Source organism: Pseudopodoces humilis, chromosome 6, assembly GCF_049639895.1.
Source record: "Pseudopodoces humilis isolate 2021_Gansu_Grassland_sample_001 chromosome 6, ASM4963989v1, whole genome shotgun sequence".
Taxonomy (NCBI): Eukaryota; Metazoa; Chordata; class Aves; order Passeriformes; family Paridae; genus Pseudopodoces; species Pseudopodoces humilis.
In genome coordinates this window covers 37,213,461-37,236,928 of record NC_142205.1, presented here as the reverse complement: position 1 = coordinate 37,236,928, position 23,468 = coordinate 37,213,461, and the positions used below count along the sequence as shown (strand labels likewise).

Below are 23,468 nucleotides of genomic sequence, written 5' to 3'. Positions count from 1 at the left end.
AAAATAGGTTTAGAGTAAATACCGGAAGAAGTTCTCTACTGTGATGGTGGTGAGGCACTGGAACAGGTTGCCCAGATAAGCTGTAAATGCACCAAGCCTGAAAGTGTTCAGGGCCAGGTTGGATGGGACTTGGAACAACCTGTCTAGTGAAAGGTGTCCTTGCCCAAGAAGTAGATGATCTTTAAGGTCCCTTCCAACCTAAACTATTCAGTGATTTTGCCTTATTTTTGCAGTGTGGAAAGACTGTGTTTGCCTTACAGGGATTCTTATGAGTTATACTAAGCTTCTGAGAGGATCAGTATACTAGTGTTTCCCTCTGTCTAGTAACATGGGTTAGTTTGGAATAGCAGTAATAATAAAAGTTCTGCATGGCACTTTTATCATTAGCTTCCAGTCTCATAAAAACTTAAGCAAACTCATATGTAACAAAAAGGCTTTACTTTCTTTACAGCTCCAAAACGGCTTAGGTGTCCTCATATGGACATCAGAAGTGTTCTCTTATAGTAGCTAGAAGCTATGCCTATACATCTTGTATGCTAAGCACTTGTTGTGGTTTTTAAGACCAAATCTGCTTCTATTTTGGTGAAAAGCATGTAGCCAAGAAACCATCTTGAAACTTGAGAACAGGGGAAGAGGGAGAAGAAGGAAGGGGAAATATTTCTGAAGGTTTGCTACAATTTATCTCTGTAATGATTATTTCCTGCCTGGTAGTTAGAATGTTGTGATGAAGTACTTGTATTCTGGTAAGGGTTTAACATTGAAAATACCTTTAATGACACTTTGGAGCTGGGAGTAAATAATGAGAATTTGTGTGTTTATGCTGATGAGAATCATTATCTTCATAGCCGAAAGGAGCATCTTGCATGTGAAATGCTAGAGAAGGAAGGGTAGAAAGGGAAGTGAAAGCTTGGAAGAGTGTTGAGTCCTAGTAAAAGTACATTTCTCTAAAATCTCCTCTAGAACGGTTTTACATAGATCTTAATACTAGCAGGAGAATATCATCTCAGACTTCTGTATCTTAGATACAGTGCATCAGATTTTGTAGAGATGTCCTCTTCGTGGTCCTCTAAGGATGCCTTTCTACCATGCTCGCTGCTGCCTGTTTTCTCACTTGGTACAAGATTACAGCTATTCCAGCTATTCAGCTATTGCATCAGGCACTCATGGCAGCTCTTTCTTGGTGTTCAAGAAAAGCTCCTCTTTAGCTTATCTTCTTCTGTGCCTCTTCCTCATCATACAATATCCCACTTATATCCCAGTCTTTGGTGTGCCAGCAACTGTTGGCAAAATAGGAACTTGACATAGTTTCAGTGGGAATTTTACTGTATCTATGACAGTGACCATCCTTTGTAGTCTAGTCCAAATTCTTCTATGGGTTAGGTTCAATGAATATAGTGCCATCTGTGATGGTGACATCCCTGATAATCCTCTGGAGGGAATTACAATTTAGCACCTTGTGATATGCATAAAATAACCTGTTACTGTTTGTGATACATTTACAATCTCAACTTTCCTTTGCCTTCTGTGGCATAGAATTGCATGCTCCTTGTAGTTTGATATTGCTTCATACATAGCAGGGCATAAAACCAACTCCTCCAGAGCAAAGACAATCTTTTGCCCAACTCTACTCACTCAGGCTTAGGAAACTGTGTGATCACATTGTAAGATTAATAATTAAGCTGTGGGTGAGGTTAATTTATGTCCCCTTGCCTTGCCAAAGGAAGCTGTTTTCATGTAAAAAATAGTATTTTAATAATGTATTCTGTTTCTGTCTTAATTTTGAGAGCTAAACTAGTTATTACACTGTGAATTCTGTATCTCTTCCACAAGATCACCTTGCCCTTTCAGCTAGCCAGACATGTATCTTAGACTTCTAGTTGGGAGAATTGGAAATGGCAAGAGAATTGAATCCCTTATCCTCAAGCAATGTTTTCACAATCACCTCTATTAGCAAATCTGATTTAAATTGTTGTTGTTGTTAGCCTTTTATTAATGGAAGGTAATGCTTTGTTAAGACTGTCTTAAGAGAGACTAGCAGCAGCTTTGGGAAGAGATTTACAGGGCTTAGCTATGGGAAATAGATGAGGGGGAGTTTAGTATGGCATAGATTGGGGAAAAAAGTATTAAGCTAAAGATGGCACCCATGCTTGTATAAGAGATTGGTATTGGTGTTATTGGGGAGCTGTCTGCTACATTTGCATTGTCTTCCGTACTTTTCATCTTTATACAATTTGTAAAAATAGTTGTTTGCATATCTTGAAAATTACTGATTACATTTTGTCTTACTATGAATTTTATTTTATTTTCTTGTTTTGTCCTTTATCACTAAGAAAATGTCCAAAATAAACAACGTATTGTATAGTAGGCATCAACCTGACCTCTTAAGCAATAGATGACTGAGGCACCACTTTGTTCAGAGTGTAATGCCAGGTTCTTCAAGATCTTAGAATTCACATTTGTAAAGGGAAATGGCACATTTTACTTACTTATAAATCTAATTGTGAGTTGTTGTGAGGGCTTGGGCTGGTGAACTCAGCATTTGTAGCATTTGGAAGTTTACAGGTAGGTCCTTTGACAAGCTTTTTGTTTGTTAGTTTTGGTTTTTTGGTTAGTTGGAAATTTCTGTTGACAATGCCAAGAAGCTTAATTAAAAAAGCCTGGAATTAAAAAAACCAATCAACCAACCAACAACAATAAAAAAAAAAAAAAAAAACACCAAAACCAGCCAACTAAACAAAAATGCACAAAAAAACCCCCCTCAAAACCACAAAATGAAACAAAAAACCCAGCTTAAAAAATCCCCACCTATCTAAACATCCCAGTGTCAATCTAGTGAAATGAGTTCTGGTGTCTTTCTGAACTAATAGAAGTCTTGGTCAACTTGAGCCTACGTCTTTATGAATAGAGATTACTATGATGTGCCATATACTGTTGGGCAAATTATTTTGTTCTTAGACAAGTGAGAACTAAGAAAAAAAGCCAATATATTACAGAATTTATGAATTTTGAAAGCTTAAAAAAAGTAAAACTTTCTTTATTCACTTTTGAAAATGGAAAAATTCTCTGTATCCCTCCTGCTCTTCTTATTTTGATCAGTGCAGTAAGTATTAGTAAGGTCTGTTGCTCTGCAAGCTGCTTGTGAGGAAACTAGCTAGTGATGACAAATTAGCAGAAGATACTTTCTTTATACAATGTTTCAAATTCTTCATGACTGAGGACTGTTCTGTGATTTACCTGAAAAAAAAAAAACAAACAAAACATGAGTATTTGTTTGGCTTTTTGTTGCTTTTTAGCTGTGCTTGCAATATATATATATATATATATATATATGCAATAATGTATTTTAGGTTTTGGTTTAGATGTGTGGGAGAGATTGGTAATCAATTGAATGTATATTTAGAAATAACTGGTAACATATGAAGGTACTGTGAACTTTCTAGCTAATCATCTTTGCTTTTTGTACAAACAGATTTTCCTCTGGTAGTTCATAAACTGAAATAAACTTCAAGTTAAATGTGTGTCAAAGCTGCTCTTTTTTTACAGTAGTTTCTGTTGAAGTTTTTCTGGACTCTGTACACAAAATGGAACAATAGGGTGACTAGGACATTCCTGTTTAACCATTGGAAACACAGAGTCACTAACACACAAATTTAACTTACAGCTGAGTGACAGTAAAAAGGAGTGGCATGCAACATTGAGAGACCTAAATGACAATACAATATGCATATTATGGAAGGTGTCTTAATTAGGTGTCCAGAATTTTTTTGTGCTATGAACATAGTTGTGACTACATGTATTGTAGAATTAATTTATTCCTGTGTTTCTCTGCTGCAGGAACTCATTATACAATGACAAATGGAGGAAATATCAACAGTTCAACACATTTACTGGACCTTCTGGATGAGCCAATTCCTGGAGTAGGAACATACGATGACTTCCATACCATCGACTGGGTTCGAGAGAAGTGCAAAGACAGAGAAAGGCATAGAAGGGTACTTGAGATAAATAACAATACTTTTTTGGTTGGATGTTGGAGTTAAGGCCTGATTAGTAGCACATACAAATACGTGCTGTAAATTTGTACATAGTTACATCAGTTAGAACAACTTGAATACTGTTATACTGTTTAAAAAGCACTGCTTAGTTGGATACCTGCAGTCTTGCAGCATTATTAAAACTTGGAAAGGAAGCAGAAATTTAATAGAGTGGGAATAGGTCCATGCCACCCAAATACCATTTTTAAAGTACTGCATTTTTTGCATGCTAGTATATTTAAGGCTATTTTCCAGTGTAGATGTATTTTCATACTGACTGTAGATGCTTTTATACTGGCACAAGTGTGTCTGTGCCACTGCAGCTAGGTGCACAGAGTAAATAAGAATAATGTAAGAATAGCAACTTTTTCAGTACAATAACTTCACATGTCATTATTAATAGTTGTCTAGGAGTACCATAGGGTAGTTTTCCAATTATTTGTTTTATTTTACTCTTATGTGGTTTTTAGTCTAAAGATAAAGATGTTTGTATTTGAAGTAGAAGTTTTGGAATTTGAATCATATGAAATAGCTTATTATTAGTATGCTAAAAGTTTAATTGAGGTTCAAAAAAATCTTTAGTCTGTGGGGGGGAAATAATGTTACAATTCACGTTTTAGGTGCATGCCATAGAAAGTAATCACTTATCCTAATAATGTATTTCCTGGATTTTAATTATTTAAATTAAGCAAATATATGTTTCTCTGTCAATTGCTCGATGGCTGATTTATCTATGCAAAGCACTAAATACAAGCAGAACACTTGTAGTTTCAAGAGAGTTTATTTGCCTGCACCTTGCATCATGCACTTTGTCATACTTCCTTTTTTTTTCATTATTCGTCTTACCCGAATACATACAACTCTACATACTGATTTCTCTTTGCAGATTAACAGCAAGAAGAAAGAATCAGCATGGGAGATGACAAAAAGTTTGTACGATGCATGGTCAGGATGGTTGGTAGTCACATTAACTGGTTTGGCATCAGGTAAATGAAAACAAAAAGGATTATTTTTTTATATTTGTCAGCAAGTATAGTCATTGTGTTTTTCCTTTGTTCTCCACCAACCTAGCTAAGAGCTGGTTTAGTTTACTGCACCAATTCCATAAGGGAAGAAAAAAGTTGTCTATCTTGATTTACAGGTTTCACCATTTTGAGGTGAGGGTTTACTGATCAAACAGGAACCAAAATCCTCACTGAATTTAGAGAGTTTCTCAAGTGTTTTTGAACTTCCACCTACTAAACTATCAATGCTCTTTAATCCTGTAATTGAGATTTATGTTTTTCCTTTCTGTAAAATTTTGGTTTTTACGTGTTGGTTTTCTTGTGAAAATGTTGCTTGTAAAAGTAGCTCTGGTATATGTGTAGTTTTGATAAGCACACTTCCTTGTAAAGCATGTGTTTATGGATTAGTGAATTCTAGCTATGTGTTTATGTCATACCTTTACAGACAGACCTTTACTTTTTCCAGAGAAAATACTGATTTTAGCAGGTGGTTTGTTGACCAATACTTAAATTCTCTCTTTCCTTCGTAACGTATTTTAGAATTAATTTTACAACTAAAACCATCAAATAGTTTGTGGCCCAGCAGTCAGGCAATGCTGCTCCTTTTTCTTTTGGTTTAGTTTGAGGTGACTAAAGCCTGCAGGAAGGAAGGGTCACAAACTTTGTGCCCAGTTTTTTAAAAAATATTTCAAACACCCATATTAGATTAAATGTTAAGAAAATTAGTTGTGGAGTAAGGCTATGCCTATTAAAAATCATGGTAACAGTGTAATTACTGCTTAGGTATATACATAATCACTTTCACAAATCACATATAAATATATATGCAAAGTTTGTAGCATATTTATATACTTCTGGATGCACAAACCAGGAATGTATAATTACTGGAAATTGTTTCTGATAATTTCAGTGGGAACATGCAGTGTCATGTTTTCAACCTCCTAAGCTGCTGTTTATTAAAATTCCTTTATTCTGTTCCTGAGCAACAAAGTGAGCAAATTCTGGTCTTGAATACTGGTAGGGTTTTCAGTCTCAGATGCCTTTTCTTGTATGTCTACTAGATCTTAAATGGTACAACCTTGAGTTCAGTTACAAGGAGATCTTATATTTATGTGTTTTAATAATTTGGTTGAAATTCTGTTCTACTGAAATACTGCTTTTGACATGCCAACACATGGGCTAGAATCTTTTTCCACCTTTTAGACAGATGAATCCCATCTCTTTCCAGCAGGCTTGGTGCAGTATAAACTGCTCCATCACAAAAAAAGTAACAGTTCTATTTTTACTTCTAACTCTTGGTTTCAGTGGACTTTCAGTGTTGGAGAACTGTGGTATAGGGAAAAAAAAAAGAAAAAAAAATCTCATTTAACTTGAGAAACATACAAAGTACTTAATTCTTCAGCAAGTATTAGTTATACTGTAATGGAAACAGGATAGAATCCTGGAAATCAGTAGTATATTAAATGTCTATTTAATTAAGTTTACTGTAATCACAATGTACATCAGTTAACAGAAGCACATACCTTCATTTTAGCTATGTGTGTTATTTCTTTTTATCAGAACATTAAAACAAAACTGTTTCTGCAACAGGGGCATTGGCAGGATTAATTGACATAGCTGCTGACTGGATGACTGACTTAAAGGAAGGCATTTGCCTTAGTGCTTTGTGGTTTAACCATGAACAGTGTTGTTGGGGTTCAAATGAGACCACATTTGAAGAGAGAGATAAATGTCCGCAGTGGAAGACATGGGCAGAACTAATAATTGGACAAGCAGAAGTGAGTATTTTTTGATGGTCTTGTTCAACAGCTTGGCTGAATAAGGAAAGAAAATACTGGTCTTAAGGTTAGGATTCTAAACATAAATTTGGGTTGTACTGTCTGTGCCATTTTCCAGCACTTGAAATGATTAATAGATTATAGTGTAATGAATGTGTATTTCATGAACTGCAGGGGGCCTTGGAGTATTGCAGATGTAAGGAAGTTATGACAATATGGAACTTTAAATGTGAGAATTTATATTCTTGATCATAGCTGTATGTAAATTAAATCAATTTATGGTGTTCTCTAATAACTAAGAATAGATTTGTTTCATTTTTTCTACCATGTTTTTTTAAATAAGGAAGATTTACTGAATATTCACTAGATTTTAGCTGCTATTAGCTATTAAAAAATATAACAGTTTTTCCTTTTTAAGATGAAGTGTTAGGACACTTTCTACCTTTTATAACCCAGTCTGTGCTGATTTGCAGTGTTTCATGACTATGCTTTTCAAACAAAACTCTCTCTCTACAATAATTACTGTGCCTCAAAATGTGTGTGTAAATGTACCTGCTGCAGGAGTACATCTGGATTATTTTAAGTAGTGATTTTGCTCTAATGTCAAATCTGTTTTCTGACTTCCTGTTTTATCTTTTAGGGCCCAGGTTCCTACATCATGAACTACATAATGTACATTTTCTGGGCATTGAGCTTTGCCTTCTTAGCAGTTTCTCTGGTGAAGGTATTTGCTCCCTATGCCTGTGGCTCAGGGATACCTGAGGTGAGGTCTAACTAGCATATAGATATAGATATATATCTAAAATAGGTGTTTCATATCAGTATATGATATATAGTGCTGCCTTAGTGAGTCGGGGGAAGGCAAGAGGATGCACCCTGTGCCTTTGGAGAAATACATTAATACAAGCATTCAAATTGAAAACATGTAATTGTGCTAATTGTTTCTGAGAAAATACCCCAAAGTTAAAAGGGTCTCCTGAGTTAGTAGATTTTGCTTCTGTCAGGACCACTTTTTAAGGAATTTGGATTAGTACACTTCTGAAGAATGATTTCCAAACCTCCCCTAATCCACACCCTCCCTTATGGTGATAAGAGAGCAGTGACTCATTGACACAATATGTATGGGTTGTTTAATAGAGCAATCAGTCTTTTGTTGCAATGGCTTTTTTGCCTTAACTAGCACAAACCAGTGAATGGTCACAATGTGAAATGTGTAGTATCCTCAAAAACTTACTGTTTATAATTGCTATCTGCTACTATCCACAGAATGGGAGAGAAAAATTGAAAGTCAAATCAGTTCTGGTCAGTCTTCTTCAGTTTTTCTGTAAATACTCAGGTTTTTTATTCCCCCTGTTAAAGCCTGGAGTAGTTCTGTGTCATTATTCCAGAAGAAATTCCATCTTAAATTGGTTTTCAAATCCAGCTGTCTTTACTTTCTAGACAGCTGCCCAGTGTTTTGTGTACAGCCTATTTATGGACATGTTGTCCTATGATAGCTGTATATTATTTACTCTATATGGGCATATTTTCCAGGGTAATATAGCATTCTTAAGCACAGTAATAGCTTTGAAAAGTGGCACATTTTTTCTTGTGGAGATAGGCTGATCTTTTTCTTTATGTGAAGAAATGACTGTTGATTTTTATGCAGTGACAGTAAAACATGAAGAGAGAACATGGGTGATATTGGTGCAAGATGAGATATTGCTAGAATGGTAGTAATGCAATGATTTTTGCAGTTTTATTTTTCCTTTGGACATTTTCTGCCTTTAGCTCAGTAATTTACATCAGAAATTACTGAACCCAATTTTAGAAACTGCTGCTGATTAATTTTTTGCTAAATGTAATTGATAATGTAGTTGTATGTTACTATCCTATATAACTATATAACTTTTAAAGTAAGTTGCAAGTAAGTAGATAGACTCAGTGTGACAATCTGAATGATGAATGTTTTGAAGTGTGACAAAGTTAGTCATTTGAAAAGGCTGGTTTTGAAGTTCTGCAGCTAAAATTAAAGGATGAATTATTTTCTGAAAAGTGAAGAATGCAGTAACAGATACAGTTTTTTATTTCTTCCAGATAAAAACTATTTTGAGCGGCTTCATCATCAGAGGTTACTTGGGGAAGTGGACTTTGATGATAAAAACAATTACTTTAGTCTTGGCTGTTGCATCAGGTTTGAGTTTAGGAAAAGAGGGTCCTTTGGTACATGTTGCCTGCTGCTGTGGGAATATTTTTTCCTACCTCTTTCCAAAATACAGTACAAATGAAGCTAAAAAAAGAGAGGTAAGTTCTTGAAAAATCATTTCCAGAATTTACTGAATATTGGTGCATTTGATTTGTTTAAAAGATGGAATTTGTTCTCTTGGACAGTGTTTAGTCATTACCAATAGTTATTTATTATGTTAAAAACAATGTGTTATCCCCAGCATTCTCACAGGTAAATAATTTCCATGACAGAATCAGTTTGTATTTTTTCCACCTCAGAGATCATTTGATTTTATTTAAATTCTTTCTGTACTTGTCTCTACATTTTGGTAATTGATGATTGTCTTCAGTTGTGAGGACAGCAGAGTACTCTGAACCCATGAGCAAAGTGTTCCTGGTGACAGCATTGTTTTCTGCCGTTTCATTTTGCTGTTGTCAATGAGAGTGTGGTGGGTTGGTGCCAGTCAAGCAGTTCTCTCACCCCTCTGTGCTGGCAGGACAGCAGGAGAGAGTAAGATGAAAAGCTCAGAGGTCAAGGTGAGGACTGGGAGATTCCCCACCATTTACCATTACAGGCCAAACGGACTAGTCTTGAGGAAAGTTACTTGACAGCCGATAGCACAGTAGTGAGAAAAGAAAACAAAACAAAATGTATCTTGCCCCCACAGTCCCTTGTTCAAAGACTCAGCTTCACTCCTAACTCTTCTATCCCAAAGTGCACAAGCTGTTCCTTTCTCTAGATACTCTTTCTCTGCTCCAATGTGGGGCCCCACCTACGGGAGACAGTCCCTCACAAATATCTTCAGCATGGGTCCTTTCCACAAGGTACAGCCGTTCAGGACTGCCCCAGCCTGGATCACCCACAGGCTGCAGTGCTTGCAAGAAACCCCTGCTCCTGCTTGGGCTCCTTTTCTCAGGCCATGGCTCTTGCCAGGAGCTTGCTCTGGCATGGGCTATGGGGTGAAGGTCTGCTCTGCCATCATCCTCCATGGTCTGCAGGGAAACAATTTGTGTCACCTTGGGCTTTGCCATGAGCTGCAGTGCAATCTCTACTCCAGCCTCCTTCTCTACAAACTACTTCTCAGATGCTCTGTCCATCCTTGTCACCAGCTTTGTTTCCCTCCTCTGGATGCGGCATAACCAAGGACTTTGGAGTTCTTGACATGTGGGGCCCAGAACTGCACAGAGCACTCAGGGTGAGGCCCCGCAAGGCTGAATGCAGCGGGACAGTCACCTCTGTTGTCTGCTTGTGCTGTGCTTGATTCACCCCAGGATGGGGTTTTGCCCTCTGGGTCCCAGGGCAGCCCCTGCTGACCCACACTAAGCTGCTGCTGACCAGCACCCCTGGATTTGTCTCAGCAGAGCTGCTCTCCAGCCACTCCTTTCTCAATTTAGACTTGAGCCTGGTGTTACTTCATCCTAGGTGTGCAGCATTTGGACTCATTAGATTTCATCCCATTAATCATTGTTCAAGGCCTCAAACTGTCTAGATCCTTCTGCAAGGCCTCCTGTCTCTCAAGAGAGTTGGTGGCATCATCAGCAAACTTAGCTTGTAGCTGTAATGAGATTCTGTTGTTCATGTTTACAGCATAGACTGCAACAAACCCCCTCACCTTTATTCTTTTCCAGGTGTTGTCAGCTGCCTCAGCAGCAGGAGTTTCTGTAGCCTTTGGTGCCCCAATTGGTGGAGTCCTTTTCAGTCTGGAGGAGGTATGTCAAGAGATGGCACTGAAGAATAAATATTTTTTTAAATCTCTCTTAGTTTAAATAATCTCAGACTCCTTTAAGCTGCTGAGTCTCTCCTAAGAAGGAAATTATTTTTGGACCCTTATTTCAAAGCCAAGAGTCCTGTTACTGGCAAACTCCTAAAGATACTTTTTCCTTTTTTTTGAATGAATGTCAGCTTTACTTTATTCTCAATTATTTTATTCTGGAAAAGGGCTGAGTCTGTTTATAATTACAGTTTACATACAGATAAAGACAGCAGCTTTTCAGTCTAGGAGTTTAGTCTGAAAAAAAAAATAAAAAAATAGGGCTCTAAATTTTTGAAAAAGGCTTTAGAAACTTATTGGACAGTTTTGTAAATCAAGTTTTTAACCATTACTTAGAGCTTCAAACACTAAACACAGTTGAATATGATAATTATTGAAAGGATAAATATACTATAAAACTTAACTTCAAAGCAAGCAAATTCTCTTTTCCAAAAAATGCTTTATGCATTATGCATTAAAGTTGTGTTTTAATTGTAATTTTTAAAATATGTAAGAATGTTATTTCTATCTGTGGCATTTTTAAAAACAACTGAAACCCTAAAAATCTCTGAATTGAAAAGTAGGGAAAATATTCTTTCATGTATTATTTTGTTATGTTCTTAGGGGATTTTGAGGAATTCCTCTGTTGCCAGAAAAATGCAGAAGAAAACTGTCTCAAAATTCAAATCAGGCTATGTGGGGCTTAAGAATGAAATTGCATGTTCTGTTTTGAGGCCTTTAGTTTGGTTTTTTTTATTAGTTTTAATCATGCTTCTTAATAAGAACAGATCTGCAAGAAACCTTTAAATATAGTTGAAAGGAGATGAAATATTATCAGGAAAACTAAAACAGGAGAGTGCAGCTAGTACAACCAGCTAGCTCTGGTTCTCATGAAGGCTGATAAGAGACAAAAAGCAGAGCAGCTTCTACGCGTAAATTGCAGTACATCATTTCCTAACAGATTTAAAGGAGCAGCGATTTTCAACATTGCTGTAGTATTGACTTAAAATCTGAGTTGTCGAGCTTTTTAAAAATGTAGAATCTGCTAGAGTGCCAGTGCTCCAAGTGATAGGAATAATTTTTTTTTTAGCTTATACCATATGAGCAGCAGTATTCTAACACATGCATAAACCTGTCTTGCCAGGTTTTTAATTGAATCACTAATAATTCTCTTGTATTGTTTCTTGCAGGTCAGTTATTATTTCCCACTGAAAACTTTATGGAGATCGTTTTTTGCTGCTTTAGTAGCTGCATTTGTTTTAAGGTCCATCAATCCTTTTGGTAATAGCCGCCTAGTTCTTTTTTATGTGGAATATCACACTCCTTGGTACCTTTTTGAACTGCTTCCTTTTATTCTTCTGGGAGTATTTGGTGGGCTCTGGGGAGCATTTTTCATCCGAGCAAATATTGCATGGTGTCGCCGACGCAAATCTACAAAATTTGGGAAGTATCCTGTCCTGGAGGTTATTATTGTTGCAGCAATAACAGCTGTGATTGCATTTCCTAATCCATATACAAGGCTCAACACCAGTGAGCTTATAAAGGAGCTCTTCACAGACTGTGGGCCATTAGAATCCTCCTCGCTCTGTGACTACAGAAATGATATGAATGCAAGCAAAATTGTAGACGATATTCCTGACCGTCCAGCAGGCACTGGAGTCTATTCAGCTATATGGCAGTTGTGTTTAGCACTCATATTTAAAATAATCATGACAGTCTTCACTTTTGGTATCAAGGTAAGCATGAATGCAGTAGTAGAATGTCTTATTTGCTGTGATCATTTAATTATTGCCTTTCTCATTTCCCATCTCTCAAAGCTAGAAGCTTTGTTTATTTTTTAATGTTATTTATTTTAAAAAAAGGTCTTTTTACTTTTGGTTTATATTAATAAGCAAGTTTTGTAGCAAACAGTATTAACTTCAATTTAATTCAGAATAGCCTTTTGTTCATCTGAATAGAAACATGCTAAATGCAGTAGGGACCAGTAAGCGTGTGGATGGATGGCTGTTTGTATGGGCCTGATTAAACAATAAGAGATGATGCTAAAATTTCCAAGAGCAAAGTTCAGCATAACCACTCAGGTTCCCTAGTCCTGTTACTTGGAAGAAGAATAGACTGTATCCCTTACGCCACTCATTGGTGGTAATTCTTATATCCACCGTCCTCACTGTTTTTACATAAATGTAATTACTGCAGATAGTAAAGAGAGATTATGATTTCTTTTGCTGTATTTGCCAGTATTGCATGTCACGAGGAGAAAGTGGGCTTTGTTCATGTGACTGTCACGGGAATTTTTTCTCCATTACCAACTGTGTAAATTTTGGTTTTCCCGGTTGTTTCATAGATCTGTTTTGGAGGTGGCTTCAGCTTCTCCCCAGTCTGCGGCTGTTTTCTGAATGATTATGTGTAGCTGTCGTGGCTTCATCATTTTCTGTCTTGTCAGGCTCCCTTCATAATTTTTTGCAAACTACTTAGCAGGATTTGTGTTTAAATTTGCCTTAACTTTTCTGTGTAAGTTGCTGTTCCATTTAACAGCATGCATAAGAAAACACTTTCTGTGAGGGTGTTTGATCATTGGAATATGCTTTGGTGAGAACATACCTTGACTGGTTGCAAGCCTGACAGGCTGCTGTAGGTGACCTTGCTTGAGCAGGGGTAGACAATCCGGGGTGGTCATCTTCAACCTCAACTATTCTGTAACTGATAGAACAGTAACATCATGTTGCTTTTCTCATGTTTTGATATTTTAGAAGATGTTGCAGTTTGTTATTTGAAGTTACGTTCTATATGTTGGTTGGTGGGTAAGAGGAATCTTAGAGTGTGTGGTTTAAATGCTGGTCTTCCTTAGGTCTGTAATTTGGACAGTGTTCTGTGATGTGACTGCTTCCATCCGTTGTTTAGTTCTGTATTCACTTACTGTGTTTCATTTATATCTAGGACATTATTTAGCCATTCATGTGTTTATATGCATCTGGCTCTTTTGCATGGGGTTGTCACTACAAGGTCACACTGCATATTACAATTCACTGGTTTACAGAATGGGAGAGCTTATACTTCATTTGGGTTTGGTTCATTTTCTCAGAACTTCAGCATGGTGGAAATATTTTTGTGAAGTTGTGAGAATATATTTATTACTTTGCTAATAGGCAAGGAGTCCTGTTGCTGTCATTGATGGAACTGTGCCACATGAATTTCTTGGAAGCTTTAAAGCATGTTGGTTAGTTAGAATTTTAGCAAGGATCTGGAGAACAGGATGTTGCTTTAATGATACTTACTTGCTTTAGGCTTTATCTCTGCAAAAGAAGTAAATTCAAAATAGAAGAAAAAAAAAAAAAGAAAATAAGTAATATTACATTGTCATTTAAGTCATTATAAAGGATCTGCTGGGCTCTCCAGGTCTTTTCCTGGAGCTGTAGCCATCTACAAACACACATCTTCCCCACAGGAACTGCTTTCCTGTGAGGTGAGCAAAGCTACCCAGCTGCTGCTAGTGGGGCAGAGTGATTCCTGCTGCTATTATTGCTGTGGACCAGGAGGCTGATATGACAGGGGATTGGCATTTTTTTTTGTTTGTTTTAATTTGTTTTTTTTTCTTTTCATGCTTTTGTACCTATATTACACTACTTATTATCAGTAGACTCATTACTGTGTCTAAAGGCTGATCAACAGGAGGGAAGGAGTTACGGTTTTGCCTCAGAACATGACTGGCACACAGCTGCACTACCAAAGCAGTGGAAAGTTGTACCCATATCCTAATCCTTGCTTCTTCCAAAGATGACACATGTGATACAGAACAAATCTTTTCCTCTGGAGTGTAATTTGAGCTTGCTCAGTAGCAAGCCCCAGAGAAGAAAGCTGAGAAGAGGGAAAACTTAGCTGTTTTCCCTTGCTACTTCTCTAGGAAGATTCCTCTCCCCTTTGTGATTTTTGATTCATGGGCTTATGTGAACAAATGGACCTGTAAAATCATAATTAGAGTTAGACCATTATCTGCATATGATGGAAAGAAGAAAAGGTCCATAAAAAGTTATATTACCAAAGGACCAGGAACAATTTGCATGCAATTTCCACATGGAGACTGAATTTCTGTGACATATTGGTAGCACAGTAGGATCTGAAGCAGTTTCAAAGGTTTATTTAGTTACTATTATATTGGAAATATGGGATTTTTTTCAGGGCACTGTTGCACTTTTTACCAAGAAAGAATTTCACTGAGTAAAAAAATTTTGATTTTAGCAGTTAGGAAGGGGCTTAGATGCATAATTAATTGTGGGAAATAACAGCAGTGGTATAAATGTGCAATTTTGTCGCCCTGAAAACTCAGCTTCTGAGTTTGCTGACATAGTTTTCTAAAGACTTTCTCAGGACAGTAACTGTAAACATAGATATGTGTACATTCTTTCTGTTACACGTCTTGTGATGGGCATCTCTCATGGCCAGTGCAGTGAGAAAGTGTTATCCTGACCATCCAATCCCTGGCTGTGGTAAGAAACCTATAAATCCTGGGAGGAAAAATAAACTCTTCTCTTTCTTTACCACACCTCGATCTGTGTCCGCATGATCTATTCATCTTCAGCGGTAACACAATTTGAATACTAGACTAAAATGATATCATTGAATATTACCTCTAGAGACACTGAAATATTAGGTAATTCAGTGTAGGAATTAAGGATTATTAAACTTTTTCTCAAATCCATGCTGCTGACTGTCTAACACAAAGTTTGTTTTTCTGTGGTTTGTTGGTTAGAAGTCATCTTTGCAAACACAAATATAGACAAAATATAAGGTAATAATAATGATAAGATATATTTGCTTTTCCTTGGTTTGTTGTTAGAAATCTTCTTTGCAACCATAAATACAGACAAAATATAATAATACTAACAATAACAACAATTCTGAAATACATTTCTGCACCAGCTATCGAATACCACAGCAAAAACCTATAGTTTGGAATTCCACCACACTTACTTTTCACAGCTGTACAGTACAAGAAAAATTACATGATCTGTCCTTTTACAGCAGGAATACAATATTTAATTATGTTACTTCAACAAATGGGATGAGGTGCATTTAGACAAAGTAAAAATTCTATTCCTTTTTTGTAGTCACATCTGTTCCTCAGTCACAGTATAAAATATTTTGATGTTAACAACTGCTGTGAAGAGAAGGAGCAGGCGTTTACAGTTTAATGAGACATTTAGGTACCAGTATGTTTTTGGAAAGATTAGCTTCATAAGGAGAAGAAAAGATACACTACAGTTTCTTTATATGCTGATAAAAGCAAGTTTCCAATAGTATTTTACTAGGCCATGGTTGTGTGACAAGGCTTTAGTTAGTAACAGAAAAAAAAATTTAAGTAACTAAAATGACAGTAGGAGCTTCTTTTTTCTTTAACCTATTGTGTTACCTACTATTTGCAGTTGGGATTATCTTGCCTTTTTCTCTCTTAGAGTGTTTAGCATTCTATATACCCTCATTTCTGTAAGAAACAGCAATAATAGTACAAAGCCTCTTTTAAAAGTCACCTGTTTAGTGTATGGCAGTGTCAGGAAGCAGTTCAGGAAGGCAGTCCTGTTTAGTAAGTGAATGTTGACTCTGAGGGAACATGAAGGAATAAGGGTAACAGGAAATTGTAAAAAACACTTTTCCGTATGATTAGCATTGCTCACACTGGACATGCACATGGTAGAGAATTGTGCTTTTGGCACTGAGTCTCATTTGAGGTCCTGTATTGGTGGTAGATTTTCTCTTAAACACAGTAAGACATAAACAAACATGCTCATAAAATGGTTTCTGCTAATCAGGTCAATCAGAGATATCAATAGCATTCTGTTAAGTTCTGCTGACCTTCCAAGGTCACTTTACATGGTTTTAACCTGATAGTTTGAGCTTTTGCATCTCTTTCAGAATAAAAATATAAAAAATCACTTGTTAAGTGATGTGTCAGGTATGTTCCCAGCAGCATGACAACAGTTCTGTTTTTGTTGCAGGTTCCATCTGGGCTGTTCATACCTAGTATGGCAATTGGAGCAATAGCAGGAAGGATTGTAGGAATTGCAGTGGAGCAGTTGGCTTACTACCATCATGACTGGTTCATTTTCAAGGAGTGGTGTGAAGTTGGAGCTGATTGTATTACACCTGGTCTTTATGCCATGGTTGGTGCTGCTGCATGCTTAGGTAAATAAAATATGACAAATAAGTATGTGATTGCTTCATATATCAAAATAATTATTAAAAAAAATGAAAGGAGATATAAACTTGTGCAGTTTTGGAACATCTGTTCATAAGATCTTCCCTCCAGGATAATATGTTTGCATCTCTACATATGACCCTCAAATCCTTGTGATCCAAGGAATAATGTGAAATTTAAAATTATGAGAAATAGGAAAATTTTAGTAGTGTTTGCTTTCTCTTTTTGGTATCAACAGATGTCCTTACTACATTGGTCAAAAAATCAGTTCTTTGAAATGTATGATGTAGAGCATTTACAGTGTCAAGTACAGTTAAAATTATTAGAAGGAAATGGTGTGATCTGCTGCTACATCTACATGAATTGCAAAAATGTTCTTGAAATTCTGTTTTTTAATAGTGCAAATTGAATCACTCATGAATGCATTGAAAGACATTTCATATTCTTTTATTGAATGAAGACACGGCATCAGAAACCTTAGCAGAAAAAAATAGTAACAAAAGAGTAATATAATCCCTGTCTTCTGTTGTCCAAGAAGGAGATTTCTTTTCATCAGCTTATAATTCTGTTTATCTTTTATGATTAAGCAACAGCAGTAAATTCCTAATCCTTTTGACAACATAGCTGTTGATTTGCTACCTGTGACTTTTTTGCATCAGTTCCATTTTTTTTTTCAAATTCTTATATTACTGGTTTTCTTTGTATTTCACAGTACTTTTAACCCTGATGTGGTATGGAGATATACACAATTTTATTCTTAGTTTATGTTAAATAACTGTACATATTTTCCAGTTCCCTTTATTACCTCCCTTTCTGTGAATTTTCCCTAAAACTCTCTTTTTCACTTCTAAAAGTTTTGTGCTAATTTTCTCTGTCTGCTTCTGTTGATATTGCACAGAAGGATGTTTGTTAGACGACCTCTTATGTCAAGATTGTTTGTAGATCTCAACAGGAAGGTAGAAAATTCTAACATCATTGTTACCTGATACTCAGATGTTACTGGCTATCATTTTCCTTGCAGGTGGTGTGACAAGGATGACTGTGTCCCTGGTAGTTATTGTCTTTGAGCTAACAGGAGGGCTGGAATATATTGTGCCCCTAATGGCTGCAGTCATGACCAGTAAGTGGGTAGGAGATGCCTTTGGTAGGGAAGGCATCTATGAAGCACACATCCGACTGAATGGGTATCCTTTCTTGGATGCAAAGGAAGAATTCACTCACACAACACTGGCTGCTGATGTGATGAGACCTCGGAGAAGCGACCCACCTTTAGCAGTTCTGACGCAGGATAACATGACTGTTGAAGACATAGAAAATTTGATCAACGAAACCAGCTATAATGGTTTTCCTGTTATTATGTCAAAAGAGTCGCAGAGACTAGTGGGTTTTGCTCTAAGAAGAGATTTAACTATTGCAATAGGTAATTAACTTTCAATATTGCATTATTATCTACACCAATTTAATATGTTTTATATTATTTTATATTTTAAACAGAATTTATTCTGTATGTTTCTTGATTTAAGTATTTGATGATATATCTTCAGTAACAGGCTCTGAAATTAAGAAAATCCTCATCTCTTTGTTGCAAAAACAAAAGTTGCCATACTAGAGTAGGTAAAAACATTATCTAATCTGGTAATTTTTAGTTTTCTGAGGCTTTTGATAGTATCTTGTTTCCTCAAGTAATGCTATACTAAAATTCATCTTCAAAATTGAGTAATTCTCGTTTTTGACCATCAGTATTCTGTGAGAATTACTGTTCAAGTCATTTTTAAATGTATATCCTATTTCTTTCTGACAGTGTATTATTTACTTTAGTTATAACAACCAAAGTTGTATTATGGAGAGATAAGTGCAATATTAAGTATTTTAGGTTTATGTTTTTCAACCTGTTTGTGTAATGGGAAATTTGTCCCTGAGCACATGAGCACGCAAGCCCTGTTTGGGACATCTCTTTCTGGGTGAATGTTAGTGCTTGTGTGATACTTGTGACAGTGCTTTGTGCACTGACAAGAAAAATTCTGTGGATTTTGAGGCTACTGTCATAACCAAAGGAAGAAACACACTGTTACATAAGAAAATGTTACAAAACTGTAACATTTAGTGCATGAAATAAGTGATAGAAGTTGCATCTTAAACTACTTTTTTTATATACATAACTCTTAAACAAAGACAACTGAGAAAGGGACAGAAGTCTCCAAAAACTTTTTTGAAACATGTTTTATGAACACTGTTTACTTCAGTCAGATTTTTGCTTGTATGTGATGGTATTGCATTACCTAGGATGTATATGAATATACAGAACTTGGAAATTATTACCAACACCATACTGGTTTAAGTTTGCATTTACTTGAGTAAATGGAGGAATAGCAGGTTGATTGATCAATGGAGGAATTCTTAGAGTACACTTTCACAGGAAGACTCATTTCAGCTGCTGAGATTATACAGTGAAAGTTGTATAGTCTTGGGTTGTGTCTGTTTTAAGTCATTGTGCCCTGGCAGCCAGGAGGGCCAGCCATGTCGTGGGGGGCATCAGGCACAGCATGGACAGCTGGGCAAGGGAGGGGATTGTGCTGGTCTGCTCTGCACTGGGGCAGCCTCACCTCAAGTGCTGGGGGCAGTTTTGGGTGCCAGATTATCAGAGGGTTATAAAGCTATTAGAGATCATCCAAAGGAGGTCACTTGGTCTGTTCAGCCTGGAGAAGAGGAGAGTGAGGACAGACCTCATTGCAGTTACAACTTCCTTGTGAGGGGAGGAGGAGGTGCAGGCACTGATCTTTTCTCTGTGGTGCCTGCTGACAAGACCCAAGGGAATGGCCTGAAGTTGTACTCAGGGAGGTTTAGCTTGGGTAATAGGAAAAGCTTCAGGAGGCTATCAAGTGAGACTGGCTTTTCCCTGGCAGTTTCTTCAGGAGCTGAGTGTTATTTTTTTAGCCTTTCCACCTCTTTATAGTAAATAAAAGTTACTGGAGTGAGAAAATTAGTTGAATAATGACTAAAGCTGAATGGCATATGGCTTTTGTGATTTTTGCACAACCACTTCCTGGGAATAAAGCAGTGGTTCTGAAAACGTATGTGAGAGCTTGGTAGTGTTGATTGAGCTGTCTGTCTGCATTAACATCTTACTCCAAGAATGTAAATTCTTCTTCCTCTGCTGTTTTTTCCCCTTCCCTGTCTTTCTTAAAGAAAGTGCTAGAAAGAAGCAGGAGGGGATTGTTGGCAGTTCCAGGGTATGTTTTGCCCAGCATACCCCATCGCTTCCAGCAGAAAGCCCTCGACCTTTGAAGCTCAGAAGCATACTTGATATGAGCCCTTTCACCGTGACAGACCACACACCAATGGAAATAGTAGTGGATATTTTCCGGAAGCTGGGTCTGAGGCAGTGCCTTGTAACACACAATGGGTGAGTAAAGTGGCAGCAATGCTGTGCATTTTGTCAGATACAGTAATTTTCGCTTGCAGGATCGGAGTATTTGAACCAGGATATACACCAAGATCATGTATTTGAACTCATAAGTTCGGTATTGCAACTGAGGACCCCAGCTGTTCATTAAGAACGTGCTGTGCTGTAGCACCTCTCAAATTCTTACACCTTCCTTGTATTCCAACTAAGCCAACAGATGGTTTCAGTCATTTCATGATGTTGTGTTAAAAGTTTACTGCCATTCAGCAAGCTTGGTCTGTGCAGCTTGCTTGTGGAGGAGAACAATGTGTCTTGCAGAAATTTAGTCTTGTGCGCTCCACAGTCTTAAGGCCTGTATTTCCTGGTTATTATCTATGTTCTGGCAACATGCAGTGTATCAGCTGTTACTGAACATCTACAAATACTGGGTTCATAAAAGAGTAAAGGAGAAAATGATCCAGTCAGTAGCTCTTCTTCTGGAGTCTAGTGATAGTGATTACCACCAAGCTTTTGTTTTTTGGAATACTAACAACTAAACTGCTGCTAGTTCTGGAACTTCAATCTGCAACTTTTGTTTCTACAATTCAAAATATTTCAGGAAAGTAATTTTAAGATTTAGAATGTTTGTAAATGAGACTGTTGGGAGTTGTCCTGTGATTATCTACTGAATAAATCAGGCCCCAGCATGGAAACTAAATGTTCATTGTAATTGCCTCTTATCTAAACTGCTCCTTGTTTTTTTTTTTACATGATTTTTTTTCTGTGCAGCTGTTCCTTTAACATTCTGCTTTCTTGTATCTCTTGCATTAAACACTTGACATGCAACATAGAAGCTCCTACCGTAGTATCTTGCTTTCCCTTCAGCATGTCTTTTAAGGTACCAGGGGAGTGAAATGTTGTCATTTCATGTTTAGGATTGATCAATGTCCTTGGGACAAGAAATCTGAAATGACTGGGACTTTCTTAGTTTTTCTGTGGGCAAAAAGACTGCTGCTGTATGTGGCGAATCTTTAAATATTTCATTGGTTTCCAGATTGGGGTTTTTTTCAGATGTGTTTTAAAACAAATTTATTTAAATGTTCTCCTGCCTGTTTTGGTTTTTTCTTTCTTCAATGCATCCCTGTGTGGAATGGCAAGTAGTGTTTCCAGAAGCCTTTCTCTGGTAGGGAAAGGGAATAATGATCTGACACTTAGAAGTTAGTGTGGGCATGCAGTTATTCTTGTTTTGGGGAGGGAAATTGGAATCAATAGAACATCACTGAAAAATATTTACTGTACTAATTTTTTTCATAGTTTCTGTTGCTGAGTGCTCAAACATTGATGCTAAAATCTTCTCTAAAGAAAGTTTGATCGTGCAAAGCTATATCAAGCTCTACTATAAATTTCTAACTATATTGTGATAAAGTAGCAGGAAGTATGGATGGCTTTAATACTTATTTTATCCTACTTCAGTTTACAAATTTGTGACATTCCATGAGCACACTGTCCATTACAAGAAGAGCAGATCATAAATACTGGTACTGGTGGTGTTTAGCCATGGCATATAGCCTTGTGGACATCAAGGACTACTTCATATTTTGGCTGGCAGATTTCCTGCAAACTGAAGATACCTGTTTATAAAGCCTTGCATCAACATATTGGTTCCAATCCAATTGGATTGTACATAAATTAGTGCAGATGACAGAAAACAGAGCCTTACTCCTCCAAATTTGTACCAGAATACCCAATCCAGGGAGTTGCTCTTGATTTGTCCTGTCATGAACAAGAAATCTGTCTGAATTTATCTGTTTCTAAAACATCAGATAGCTCAGCTCTGTAGGGCAGATTCAAACCTCAGTTACTATGACTTTACATAGTTACTACTTTGGCTTGTTAAAATGTGAATAATTATATGTATGTGTGAGGAGAAATAACTATTAAACAAAGTAAATACAAAGTAGATTTTTGTTTCAGTGCCTTTAAAACCTGAAAATATGTGAATTTAGGAGTAAGGGATATAGTTTGCTACCCTGATGTGTACTGATACGAGAAACATACTACTCTGGGGTGAAGAGGCAATTGTGTTCAGCATTTTGGGAGAAAAAGGAAGAAAGGAAAAATCTGGAAAAGGGTACTGACTTTCAAATAAATTCTCATTTGATTATCTCATTAGCTTTCCTGCAACCATTCTTTTTTTTTTTTTTTCTTCCTTTTTTATTTTTTTTTATTTGCTCTAATCCTTTTTCATTATTAGAACTTTTTTTTTAATTTGATTTCACACACAGTTATTAGCATAACATAATCTGTTGCAGGATTGTCTTGGGGATCATCACAAAGAAGAACATATTAGAGCATCTCGAGCAACTAAAGCAGCACGTCGAACCCTTGGTGATTAGATATATCAGATCTCATAATTAGACACATTAGAAGTCAGGAAGCATGAAACTTGTGAACTGTTCAGGGCTTTTACGACATCGGCTGAACAATGAAATCTTCTTATGCTCAAAATTTGTATTAAACGTAAAACAACATACGCAAAATCCTTTTGTAGAAATGAAGCTGTAAATGTGAACATACTGTTAGTCACAACATTAAAGGAAAGTAAACAGTAAACTTTCTGATACTTGTGTTGTTGAGATCACATCAATCCAGCTGGTTGATCTCTTGAATTCCCCAGGTGGGAAGGTAGGCAGCTAGGAATACTTTTTCCCTGCCTCATGCATATTACGATTTTTGTATATGCCAATTTATTTTTCTTATTTGGACAGCTTTAAATAGCTGTTAAATAGCGAAGTATCACATCTTTTGAGAAGCAAAGATAAGCATGTTTTATTTGCACCATTAGATCTTCCCTGTAATCCCCCCTTTATCAACATGATTTTTAAAAAATATTATTTTTAGCGAAGTCCTGTGATTTTATGTGAAGTCTGTGATTCTGTCGCTGTTACCTACAGCAGCCAGTGTACTTCTTTACAAAACGTGCAGTGATACCAGCCACCAAGTGGCCTGCCACTATGTTGACTGTTGACTTCAGAATCTAGATATGGTCTTAACCATGATGTTGTGAACTAACCCCTTAGATAGATGGTACACTTTGTCTTAATTTGGACATGGGTTGCTAGTT

The 23,468-nt window shown here is 36.7% G+C and overlaps 1 protein-coding gene across 6 annotated transcripts in view; it reads left to right on the top strand.

Moving 5' to 3' along the window:
- Positions 1-23,468, top strand: part of CLCN3 (Cl-/H+ antiporter 3) — a 62,868-nt gene that overhangs the window by 35,370 nt on the left and 4,030 nt on the right. For 4 of the 6 annotated variants that reach the window (XM_088056080.1, XM_088056081.1, XM_005517615.3 and 1 more), the window contains 11 exons: positions 3,835-3,992; positions 4,921-5,020; positions 6,629-6,816; positions 7,457-7,579; positions 8,893-9,099; positions 10,651-10,731; positions 11,963-12,508; positions 16,763-16,949; positions 17,984-18,382; positions 20,149-20,365; positions 22,657-22,732. In XM_088056080.1, the coding sequence (XP_087912206.1) occupies positions 3,835-3,992; positions 4,921-5,020; positions 6,629-6,816; positions 7,457-7,579; positions 8,893-9,099; positions 10,651-10,731; positions 11,963-12,508; positions 16,763-16,949; positions 17,984-18,382; positions 20,149-20,365; positions 22,657-22,732 (2,282 nt within the window). The remainder of the gene's footprint in view (positions 1-3,834; positions 3,993-4,920; positions 5,021-6,628; positions 6,817-7,456; positions 7,580-8,892; positions 9,100-10,650; positions 10,732-11,962; positions 12,509-16,762; positions 16,950-17,983; positions 18,383-20,148; positions 20,366-22,656; positions 22,733-23,468) is intronic. The other 2 variants (XM_005517616.3, XM_005517617.3) reach the window with 1 other exon arrangement.